At 44.2% G+C, this 12,034-nt stretch overlaps 1 protein-coding gene across 3 annotated transcripts in view; it reads left to right on the forward strand.

Annotated features, from left to right (window-relative positions):
* LOC125750849 (echinoderm microtubule-associated protein-like 3) overlaps nt 1-12,034 on the forward strand; it is a 37,865-nt gene that overhangs the window by 18,830 nt on the left and 7,001 nt on the right. For all 3 annotated transcript variants that reach the window (XM_049029161.1, XM_049029162.1, XM_049029163.1), the window contains exons 5-18: nt 261-377; nt 3,352-3,380; nt 4,225-4,254; nt 4,501-4,621; nt 5,006-5,155; nt 5,595-5,664; nt 5,952-6,062; nt 6,465-6,560; nt 6,963-7,097; nt 7,763-7,901; nt 8,376-8,527; nt 8,939-9,064; nt 9,142-9,273; nt 11,152-11,219. In XM_049029161.1, coding sequence (XP_048885118.1) covers nt 261-377; nt 3,352-3,380; nt 4,225-4,254; nt 4,501-4,621; nt 5,006-5,155; nt 5,595-5,664; nt 5,952-6,062; nt 6,465-6,560; nt 6,963-7,097; nt 7,763-7,901; nt 8,376-8,527; nt 8,939-9,064; nt 9,142-9,273; nt 11,152-11,219 — 1,476 coding nt within the window. The remainder of the gene's footprint in view (nt 1-260; nt 378-3,351; nt 3,381-4,224; nt 4,255-4,500; nt 4,622-5,005; nt 5,156-5,594; nt 5,665-5,951; nt 6,063-6,464; nt 6,561-6,962; nt 7,098-7,762; nt 7,902-8,375; nt 8,528-8,938; nt 9,065-9,141; nt 9,274-11,151; nt 11,220-12,034) is intronic.

Genomic DNA, 12,034 nt, shown 5'->3' on the forward strand with positions numbered 1-12,034 from the left:
TAATATTAATCATATCATGATTGACCACCAATGAAATTATCCATTTATCATTAAGCGACTGACTTGGAACCACTGACAGTCAATGGATTGGCCACACCTGAGTAATATGCTTAAATGAACATGCTCTCTCTATGCAGGAAATCACAAAGTTGTACCCCATAGTGCAATTGTTTGCTGATTTTCTGCCACCTTTGGGGAGGAAGCATCAGGCATCACGCTGTCATGCACCGCCGCTAATCGGCTGTCTGTGCCGCGGTCAGGATGCGTCGGAATACGGAGCGGCTGGTGAAGGACGTCCCCGAGAGGCCCAGGCAGAAGCTGGCCAGGAAGGTCGTGTCGTCCAGCAACCTGCTGAGCCACTCCAACAGTCCAGAGGGGTGAGGGCCAAGACTGCACACCGGCTGTCTAGTTAAGGTTTTGCGCTGCTTCCCAAAAAAAAACATTTTTCCCAATCTCATTTTCATCCTTTTTTTTGGCAAAGCATTTTGACCTTGAAAATATGGGCAGAGGTCTGGTTATGAGTGTGAATATTCAGGTGTCATATATGTATCAGTGAAGGGCTCATGTGACACCTAGTGGGATCTGAACCCTGTCACAGCCTGTAAATAACCCCCTGTCCTGCACTGACCTCACCTCTGCCTAGCACTGCAATTATAAGGACCGCCAATGCTGGCTGAGATTGCACTGAATGATTTTAGTAGATTTTTTTCTATCCTAAAAGATTGTAGGAATAAATTAGCTCAGGTAAATTTTAATATCTCCAATATCAATATGTTTTGGAATTAATAAAATTTTAATGAATTATTATTTAATGATGATTATTAACTCATTGTTATGCCGAATGGTCGGCTCCTCCAAACTCAACTGCGGAAGGCTGAAGTTGTGTAAAAGACATGTATTTATTCCTAGCTAACACTACAACTAACATAAGACAGACATAACACCTAACGCAAACAACAAACACTAAATAACGGAATAGAAACAAACAATGTAATTATGGAAATGCAATGACCGGATTTAAATGAGTAACCTTAAAAGGGAAATACTGTTCTGCAAAGCAAGCACAGTTTGTGGAAACACGACCCTAACATCATACAGCAGGTTAACAAAACAGTTTAGGTTGTTAGAATGAAAGGAAGTTGGTTTACTTGGTTGCAGAGTGGGGGGGGGGGTCTTGGCAGTTGGTTGCAGAGGCTGATGAGCTGACGGGATGATGGCTCTCAGGGAGGCGCGGCGTTAGTAGCGGTTGTTGGAGTGGAGCCCCTTGGATTCTCTCTCCTTGTGAAGGTTTAAGGTGAAAGGCTTTGTCTTGGTTGCAGTTCTCTGTTGGGTAGCAGGCCTCCACCAGCAGGCTTCAGGAGAACTTCCTTTACTGGGCTTCGCGATGGTCTGGCGGTTTCTTGAGGGCATCTCGCGGGCTTCTCTCCGGGCTGCTCCTCTCTGCTCTTCTCTTTCTTACATGGTGTATGTTACTGACTCACACCAGCTTACGGTACAGGTGTTTTGAGTTGCACCTCAACAGATGTTACACTTTGGGTAAATTGTACAGACATTACATTACATATTCACATTCAAACAGCACATCTTACCGTTAGATAGGCGTGGCCGTAAGTTTGTGGTAATACCAATTTAAATTGCACATCTGGGAACATATTTTGGTTGGTGTGGCTTATCCCAATTGATCTGCTCTCCAGAATAGATAATGTTCACATTAATCAGTTGTTTTAATGCAGAATAGTAAGACAAAGAAATGCTCACGGACCACAAAGATCAGATAAGGACCACAGAGGAATGTGGAAGAAAAAGGGGGGTAGATTGTTAAACAAAGGAAGACCCTCTGATGGTTAGGACACGCTAAGATACCTGGTTACACTATTTAATTTTCAAGATTCTTCTGGTATAACTATGAGGACATATATGCAGCGGTAGCTATACATGTTTATTTTTTCAAATATATATTGTTCAAAAAAAATAGGTGATACTCCGTGAAACATGGTTATAAGGGTCACACACAACACTAAGATTGTCTAAGGACACACATAAACAGAACCTATCTGGATATTGAGACTAGCAATCATGAGTAAACAAACATACAAGGTATACAAAAGCCGAATTTAAAAGAAACTTTCTTTAGGGTGTTGGGTGAGTCTGTGGTATGTAAGGCAGGATGTGTGGGGAGGGGGTTGCATGCCAAGTCGAGGGACCCCTATCCTTGAAGTCTACTCTGCTATCTGTAGGTCCCTAAATCTCTGGGCCATAAAAGTTGGAATGCTGGCCTCCCTTGTTATCTGTGTGTGTGTGGGGGGGGTCACTAACCCCCCTTTTGTGCCTAGGCCAGCGTGTACCTCTTGTACCAGGGTAGGTCTTGTCTCAGGCCACCTGGAATCTAAGCTCTGTCGTATGTGCATGTGTGATCCTACAAGACCTTTAAATTTACCTGGTGACGCGTGCAGAAAACAGCAGGATAGTTGTAGTCTGGGTTGTATTTTCTAATATACTGTATGGTTATACTGGGGTTTCCCAGAGCCCTGACACCCAATTGCAAAATGATTTACTAGCTCATTAAAATTTATTTGCAAATATTTTTCTCATGATTGTCACTTTATAATTAATTTACAGTGATGAATGATAGTTGTCGAATAACTTTTGTTTGATATTGATGGCTGATGGGTGATTATTATATGAGGATGAAATCCTTTTTTAACTTTAATGTACTGAAAAGTAGCTTCGTCTGCTTTATCACTGTAATGATTCAAGTGCAAAATATAAGTAAACATATAAGTTACATGATATAAATGTTGTATTTTTTGACATATTAAAGTTTTATTATATTTTGTTCCTGAAATCCACCCTGAATTCTCCCTTTGGCTGGGATCAGGGTAATCCTGGTTTTTTTTTGGATCAAAAGTATCTCAATCCTACAAAAATGTTTTGAACAACGCATACTCAAGTTCTGATCCAAAATATAAGCCAAAACTGCATTACATCTGATTTCAAATCTTTTTTTGTCTTTTGAATGACCCATTTTCAAGATTTTATCCAATCCGCTGGCCAAAATCCAGTCAGATTACTTCTGAACAACTGGGCCCTGATCACTGCTGGTATCACGCTTGCCTATTTTGTGCATTTCCAACCAGATGAGGATAACCTAGGTACCAGCAGCTTAGGGAGAGCAGAGAATGACTGACGGGGATCAAATGAAAGTCTGGACCTCAGCTCGGCTGGACTTCTGTGATTTCAGATGATATTTGAATATGGCTCGCTGTGTCCAGCCCATTCTGTCTGTCGTCTGCTCTGTGCACTTTGCTCGATGTACTTTCCTGACTCTTGATTTACTTTGCTTTCCTGCAGCCGGAGCAAAGAGCAAATTTCCGGTGCAGGTAAGTGACTCTTGGACCTTCCTGGTGTTTATGTGCACAGGTCACCCTGAGCTCACAGCACCCTAATCCAGATCCCGTGCTTACAGCATTAGTGATGACTTAACTAGGCCTGAAATATTAATTACAATGCACTGTTTTGGGACCCAAAACCCTAATCATACTAAGTGACATTTGTTTACTGGTTCATAACATGGCCTCAGAGCAAGATGAGCAAGTCATAGGTCATTTTGACTCCATAATTTCGGCATCAGCGCCTGGACCCAGTTGGTGTCCTCGTTCTGGTAGGCCATATGCACATTATCAGGAGTAGCCAGCGCTCAGATGATGGAAGATGCCGGGGTCCTCTGTGAACCCGGGAGTGACACTGGACCCCTCATTCTGCGTTCTCTGCAGTGTGTGTTTCACATTTTGAGCAGACTATTACACGGTGGCATGGTGAGTCAGTGCTGTTAGATGAGACTCAAACGGTGGAAGGAATGCAGAGTTTCCCGACCATTTCGGAAACGCTAGACGTGGTTGTCGGGATGAATGAAAAATGAATTAAGTATAAGTCATTATATTATATAAGGTAGTATGTATAGCCCAGCATTGCTTTCGGAAGATCCCCTTCTCTTCCTGATCTGGGAGCTTAATCACTTACCCCTTTATCTTTGGATGTGGAATTAAATAAAAGACTCATTGGAACTCATTAGAGTTCTTATTATAGTATAGAAACAGCAGTTGAATACAGGCAAACTTCCCTCTTGGCCTAAAATGTTACAATTTGCTTCTTAGGAAAGAGTTTAAGAACATCAGCCTTTGGTAAGAACACAACTGGTTAATGCAGTTTGTGTTTGTTTTACAGGAACTTCAAGAAGAGGGACATACAGCCAGGGTAAGTACCGCCAACTGGTGAACTATGATTTCAGGGCTCATATCGTCCTACGAAATGCTGTGACTGTCCGCAATGCAAATAGTGTGTAGTTTGATTAACTGTGGTGTTGTCTTACTGTACTTCTATTACAATTATTAAAATAAGTATTTTTTTAAAATAGTATCAAGCGCACCGAAGTGAAACAGAGAATCTCAAAACTTCCAAGTCTACCTTTTGTTTAAACTGTGGCCTGACTCTTATTGACAGGGCAGTCGGTGAAGATGTTCATCCGAGGACGGCCAATCACCATGTATGTGCCATCCAACTTCCAAAACTACGAGGAGCTGCGCATGGAGCCCCCCGTGGAGCGGCTGGAGCTGGACTGGGTGTATCCTTTGCCCATGCAGTGTTGTGTGACCCCAGGGGCTGGGGAGCGCCTGCTTAGCACAGCGTCTAAGAGGTTTAGGGAACTGACACTAAAGGAACTGAGAGGAGCAGGCTCACGTGTCTTGCTGATTTTAAATCTGATCAATATGTGTGCATTAAGGCCTGAAATTTAGCATGTCCAGCCCATTAACCATAAAACTGCTGCAATTCATGCATGTCATTTATACTGGTTAAATCAAAAATGCCTTATTTCAACATATACTGTGCGTTGGTTTAAGAACTATGGTTCAGTCAGCGTCTGAACATAGTCACTTAGCAGAATTTACTTATTTTGTGTGCAACCTGTGCCTGACTTATTGATTAAATCTTGACACACTTTGCATAGCTATGGTTACCGGGGCCGGGATTGCCGAGCCAACCTGCACATGCTGCCGTCAGGGGAGGCTGTTTACTTCACAGCATGTGTGGTGGTGCTGCACCACATCCACAGCCACCGCCAGCGACACTACTGCAGACATACTGACTGCGTGCGCTGGTCAGTACCCTGTCTGCCCTGCCTCACTGTGGTCACCATGGTAATCTGGGGGATGTGAAACCAGTGAGCGATACCGGTCAAGGCCCATGTGGCGCCTGGGCAATTCACTGCCAGTGCCCCCCCCCCGCATGAAACAAAGTGAATTTGCCATGCTAATCAGCCCCCCCCCCCAGAAGATGAATACCTATGTCGCCTGACTGACACTGCCATTGGGTATAGCTGCTTAAAGAAACAGTGGCTGATTTTTTTTAGTTAGACAGCTGTAAATTGGAGCTTGACTAAAGTGTTTTGTTTATATCCTTTAATTTTCTAATTTATGATTCATTACTTCCAAATGACTCACATCAGCTGAGCAGGTACAACATATTAAAAACAAAGACGATTAAGGTCTATGCACAATTTAGCCAAGTGAGTGTGCATTTTACTGTCTTTCCTTCAGTCTGGCTATTCATCCAGACCAGGTGCGTGTGGCGTCAGGTCAGATGGCTGGAGTGGACAAGGATGGTAAAGTACGGGAACGTTCTGCGTTCGTCAGAAAATGTTCTATTAAAACCATTCAAGCAAACCACGAACTTCGTTGGCTCTGAACACATTTTCAAACTTATTTTTCAGTGTGACACATCACTAACAACCACATACTGTCAACAGGATAATCAGAAATCGTCCATTTGTTCATATATAAGTGCATTTCTGTAATTTACAAAATCTGCACCTGCCGTTTTGCTTGTAAGCACCCCATTTATAATTTCTGCGTCGCATGTGTCTGTGAGTCTTTATGTGCTTTTCTGCACATCAGCCCCTTCTTCCCTTCGTGCACATCTGGGATTCAGCCACCCTTGTCACACTGCAAGAGATCGGACTGGGCAGCTTTGAGAGGGGAGTCAGCTCTGTGGCCTTTTCACACGCAGTGAGTACATAGCAGGCATGGCACAAAGTCACATACATACAAGCCACAAGTCACTCACTAATCCTGAGCATCAGATTTTGAATCATATCTCAAGTTATGCTTCTTTGAATAATCCAAGTCAAGTGAAGTCAGAATCCTTATTCAAGCAAGCCAAGCCAAGTTAAAGAATGACAGATCCTCTTACTGATCACACAATGAGCACACTCTATTATATACTGCATAAAAGAATGACACAGCCTCTTACCCGTCACACTGTACTAAATGAGAATAATCTTTTACATGCTACACTGCATAAAAGAAGACACAGCCTCTTACCTGTCACACTGTACTAAATGAACAGTGTCTGTTACATGCTGCACTGTAAATATCCATTTGCTCCTGTCTGTCTTTCCCCGCCTGAAGGATGGGGGGGTGTTTCTGGCTGCCATCGATGACTCCAATGAGCACATGCTGACAGTGTGGGATTGCCTGAAGGGGACCAAGCAAACAGAGATCAAGGTGAGGCTGCATCCAGAGGCCCTGGGTGACATGCCACCCAGCACCTAGTGCTGAGCCAGGGGGAGGCAATTAGCAAACCAGCACCAAGTACCTGTCAAAAAAGGCACTTATCTGCTCCCATATTTGACCAAAAAGAATGAAAAAGTACCATGTAGATATCCGCATTGAGCCCTTGTTTCCAGTTGTTCTGAATCCATCAGCACCATTTAGACTGGGTTGATAAAACATATTTAAACCATATTTGCACAGTAGGTAGGCAAGCCATGTAATAAATCTTGATTTGGGGGTTGTGTTAATCATATGGCTCTGCTAATGTGCCCTCATGCATGTAGATTTGCCCTTATGTGTATCAAGCAATGTCTGTTGATCTCTGTGACCCTCTGCTGTCTGCCTGCTTGCCAGAGCACCAATGAGGCTGTGTTTGCGGTGGAGTTCAACCCCAGTGACAGCAGCAACATCATCACCTGTGGCAAGTCTCATGTCTACTTCTGGACCATGAGCGCTGGGGGCCTGACCAAGAAGCAGGGCATCTTTGGAGTGAGTGGGGGAGAGCGCGGGATCATACTGTGGTTTGGTGCTTCAGCTGAATGTGAAAATGATGTTTGGGTCCAAAATGCAGTGACAAATCAGCAGGTATTGTGGTGCTCATGAACAAGCTTGAGGTTCAAGTCCAAGGAGAGACTCTGTTATCCCTTTGACTGACTGAGATACATGGACATGCCTCAATAAAAATGGATGAAAATTGAATTAAACTGGGTGCGAAGTGTTTTTAAAGGACTTATTAAGAAGCAATGAAGGGCCTGATGTACATGAATTACACATCTTACAAAACAGTGAAATTCAAACCATGTTGTGCTATGAATGAATGAACTCAGCAAACCATGCCTCCTAGTGGCCATTAGACTATACTGCTGTTTTAATCTATATCAGTCTATTGACATGTCTTCAGTACTTGTGCTTATCATCATGTTCACCACCAGTTTATTACCATCTCTATATGTTATGTATATTGTACAGAAATTGTTGTATATGTGGTACTGTGTATTGTTTGTTTTTGTGTTTTGTGTGCTTGTTTACAGTGCCGTCTGTAATCGCAAACACCTTCTTTGGGCATATTGAAGTTCTTTTCTGATTCTGTTATGGTCTCTGACTATAGTTTGGAAGGAGCCGTGGTGATATGTGTGTGTCTGCTTTCCATACAGAAATACAAGAAGCCCAAGTTCATCCAGTGCTTTGTGTTCAGCTTGACGGGGGACGTCCTGACCGGAGACTCGGAGGGCAGCATCCTGACGTGGTGCAAATTAGCTGCTGATGTAAAAACCTTGGGAAAGGGGGCCAAAGGTAAGCAAGCATCCATTCAGCTCCCAGTCACTGCTCAGCAGCAGAGCTTGATGTTATAATTCCTTCACTTTAGCCTGGTCACTAAAGATAACAATCGTAGGACTGGAGATTGCAAACTGGGCCAGAAGATCAGCAATGGTACCACAAGCTGGTTTATAACCAGTAGGTTGCCAGTTCATGTTCTCCTAGGCTATATGTTGTTATGGCCTTGACAATAGCTCCCAAATTATGGCCTTTATCTTCGGTCTCTTATATTTAGCCTAGACTACCTTAAATTTGACAAGTTTAGTTGCTACCACAAAAATCCAGCATCGTGATACAGGCTCGTGCTTTTTGTGAATTTCAAGTGTCACTGATCAGTAAAAGGGTCAGGGGAACACAGACAACCCCATCGCTGTCTTGATGCTCTCATTACTCGCCGTGTCACTTCCTCTCTCACAAAGTGACATAGTCAGTGTCCCTGCTCCCAAACAGAGACCTACCAGATCGTGAGACAGACGCAGGCCCACGAGGGGAGTGTCTTCACCCTGTGTATGCTGCAGGGGGGCACCCTGCTCAGTGGGGGAGGCAAAGACAGAAGGGTTGTTCGCTGGACTGTGGACCTGATGCCCGAGAGAGAATGTGAGGTGAGAAGTGAAGAAGAAGCCGCTGCTCAGCCATGAGTATTGTTTGTGCAGCTATCATGAGTATACTGCAGCCATGAGTATGTCAATATTTGTGCAGTTGTCATGACTATACTGCAGCCATGAGTATGACAGTGTTTGTGCAGCTATCATGAGTATACTGCAGCCCTGAGTATGACAGTGTCTGTGCAGTTATTAGGAGTATACTGCAGTTATAAGTATGGCAGTGTTTGTGCAGGTATTACAAGTAAACTGCCAAAGTTTGTGCATGTGTGATGTATAATTCTGCTAGACACTGCTAATGCATGAATGTGGTAACCAGTAGCCAATCAGTAGGCCATATTTACTGTATTGTAGCTTCCTGTTCCATCCTCCTCTCTCCTCTGTCACGTCCAATGTCCCACTATGTTTCAGATCCCAGAGAAGTATGGAGCCGTCCGTACCATTGTCCATGTAGGTGGGGAAGAGCTGTTAGTTGGTACAACCCGGAACGCCATTCTTAGAGGGACTTTCTCACACGGTTTCGTGGCCATAGTTCAGGTAGCTTACTGTCACAGCTGCTGCCTCCTTGGTCATATCTGTTGGCTTGCCTGTGTTAAGGTATGTATGGCTTGCAGGGGCATATGGATGAGATGTGGGGACTGACTACGCACCCCAGCCAGAGCACCTTCCTCACTTGCGGCCACGACAAGCAGATGTTCTTCTGGAATGCAGAGGAGCACAGGATGGAATGGTGTGCCATGCTGGAGGTGAGGCCGCACACACACACAGACACACACACACACACACACACACACACACACACACAGGCAGACAGACAGACACATGCACACACGCACTCAGACACACATAAATGGGGGCTAAGCTTCTGTGCCTGTGATTGGAAGGTTGCTAGTTCGGCCTCGGCAGAATAGTCACATCTGTGGGCCTTTTAGCAAGGTGCTTGACCCCCAGCTCCATGGGCACTGCTGCAGGTGGCTGCCCTTCACTGCCAAGCCTGTCTGTGTGTCATGGAGAGCAAAGATGGCGGTAGACACCAGGAGTATCAGTAAAGTATGGTGGTGCCTGTGGATCCCGAACGCTGTGGTCTACGAACAATTTGGTTAGTGAGCAAAAATTTCCAGAAAAAAATGCCTTGGTTCGCGTACAGATTGGTTCACGACCACTTTCCCGGAACGGATTGTGTTCGTGAACCACAGGCACCTCTGTATCATCATTTCATTTCTTTCATTTCAAACACGCACAGTTCATATATATTCCTATCAGTGTTTGACTCCCCATTCATTTTTATGGGCATAACCCTGTTCCTGACTATGACAACCTAAACCGCTACCCAGCCCTGACTTTAACCACAAGTAACCGAACATAATAAAATACTTTTGGCATTTTTAGTTTTTTGACTCCATTCACAGATTTTTATAAGACTGAGGTTGTCCTTCAGGGGACTGAAGAAATATCCCCACAAGGCTAAAAGTTAAATCCCAACATGGCAACCCTAACCCTACCCAGGCCTCACATTAGCCATAAGTAACCAAACAAAGTACTAGACTTGTGACATTTTTAGTTTTTTGATCGCATTCACAGATCTTTGTGGGAACCTGAAAAATGGTCCCCACAATGTCAAAATATGAGGTTTTTATTACATTGTGGTACATAAACATAATCCACACACATATGCACACAGACACACATACATGCAGTCGGCTAATCATATCTTTTTGAGGACCGCTCATTCATTTCTATGGGAAAAATGCTAATGCTAACTTTGACGCCCTTAACCCCCACCCAGCCCTAACCATAACCATAAGTAACCAACCAAAATACAACACTTTTGGCACTTTTACTTTTTGATTACATTCACAAATTTTTATAAAACTGAGGTTATCCAAATGGGGACCTGAAGAAGTGTCTCCAAGAGTAAGGAAGTTTCAGGTTTTACTCCACTTTGGGGACTTTTTTCTCTCCAAATGTGATCTATGCAAACCCACACACACACACACTTTTTGCATAGCTACATCAGTACCGATTTCCCTTTGATTCTTTATAGAAATTACCACTCATTTACTCCAAACCTCCAAGACTTAAATAAATTTGATTTGTAGGTTTTTATTTATTGATATTTTCAAAGCACACAAAGCTAGTGGGAAGCGAGGACATCCATATAATATTTGGTTTTTTGATATTTGGTGGGGGCATTTTCCCACTGGGCAGAAAAATTTGTCTACAAACACATTGTAGAGTAAAAAGTGAGCAAAACTGCGGACGAGGGTTTCCTTTCTCTTCAAAGTTACTTATTTATCCTCAGGGCACCCAACTATTCTGTGTGTTTTTATTGTTCGTTTGATTGTTTATCACTTGACCATCTTCACAATTAATGAATTCACTTCTTGAAGTATTGATTAGCTAAACAAAGTGTACTAGTGATTACATTTAATAAATACATGGGTGTATTTGATGGTTAGTGCAAATACTGAGGAGAGATTTTAAAATAGTGAAGCTGACACACAAATAAGCTGGAACATTAACAGTAATGTATAACAAATCCCATAAAACCTTCACCCTGTCAAAGTGGTGGATTTGTATTTTTGGAGAGCAGTCCCACAATGCCGTCTGCTTTTTTTTCCCAGGAGTCTGGTCTGTGTGCTGATTTCTATCCCAATGGCAGTGTGGTGTCTGTGGGCCTCAGCACTGGCAGGTCAGTCTGAGCACCGCAGTCCACTTTCCCAAATGACTTGTAATGTTGTATATCTTGTGACCAGTAGGTGTCAGTAGAAGTTACTTTCTGAATCTCATACAGTTCAGTCTGTATTCTTTACAAGACCAGAAACCCTTTGTTGGTTATCTAGATAAGCTGTCAGATTTGAGGCCCCCCGTAATAAATGGGCTTTATCTTCATTCACTTACAGTTAGCCCAGACTACCGTAAATTAGACCCCTTATAAAGAGAAAAACAATGGATCCACGATTTCCCTTGCCCTGGAGCCAGGCCTGGGGGTGGGGCTCGATGGAGAGCGCCTGGTGGCCAGGCCTGCACCCATGGGGCCTGGTCGGGCACAGCCTGAATCAGGCATGTTAGTCTCCCCTCCAATGGGCTCACCACCTGTAGGAGGGGCCAAAGGGGTCGGGTGCAGTGTGAGTTGGGCAGTGGCCGAAGGCGGGGACTTTGGCGGTCTGATCCTAGGCTGCAGAAGCTACTGTAGCTCGAGGGACCAGGAATGTCATCTTTCTGTTGGGGAAGGAGCCTGAGCTTGTGTGCAAGGTTGTGAGCTTTACCGCGGTGGACGAGAGGGCAGCCTCCCTTCGCCTTGGGGTGGGGGGACGGGTCCTGACTGTTGTTTGTGCTTATGTGCCAAGAGGCAGTTCAGAGTACCCACCCTTTTTGGAGTCCCTGGAAGGGGTATTGGAGACCTCTCCTCCTGGGGACTCTCTTGTTCTGCTGGGGGACTTCAGTGCTCACGTGGGCAATGACAGTGAGACCTGGAGTGGCGTGATTGGGAGGAACACCCCCCCC

This window comes from Brienomyrus brachyistius, chromosome 10, assembly GCF_023856365.1.
Source record: "Brienomyrus brachyistius isolate T26 chromosome 10, BBRACH_0.4, whole genome shotgun sequence".
Lineage (NCBI taxonomy): Eukaryota > Metazoa > Chordata > Actinopteri > Osteoglossiformes > Mormyridae > Brienomyrus > Brienomyrus brachyistius.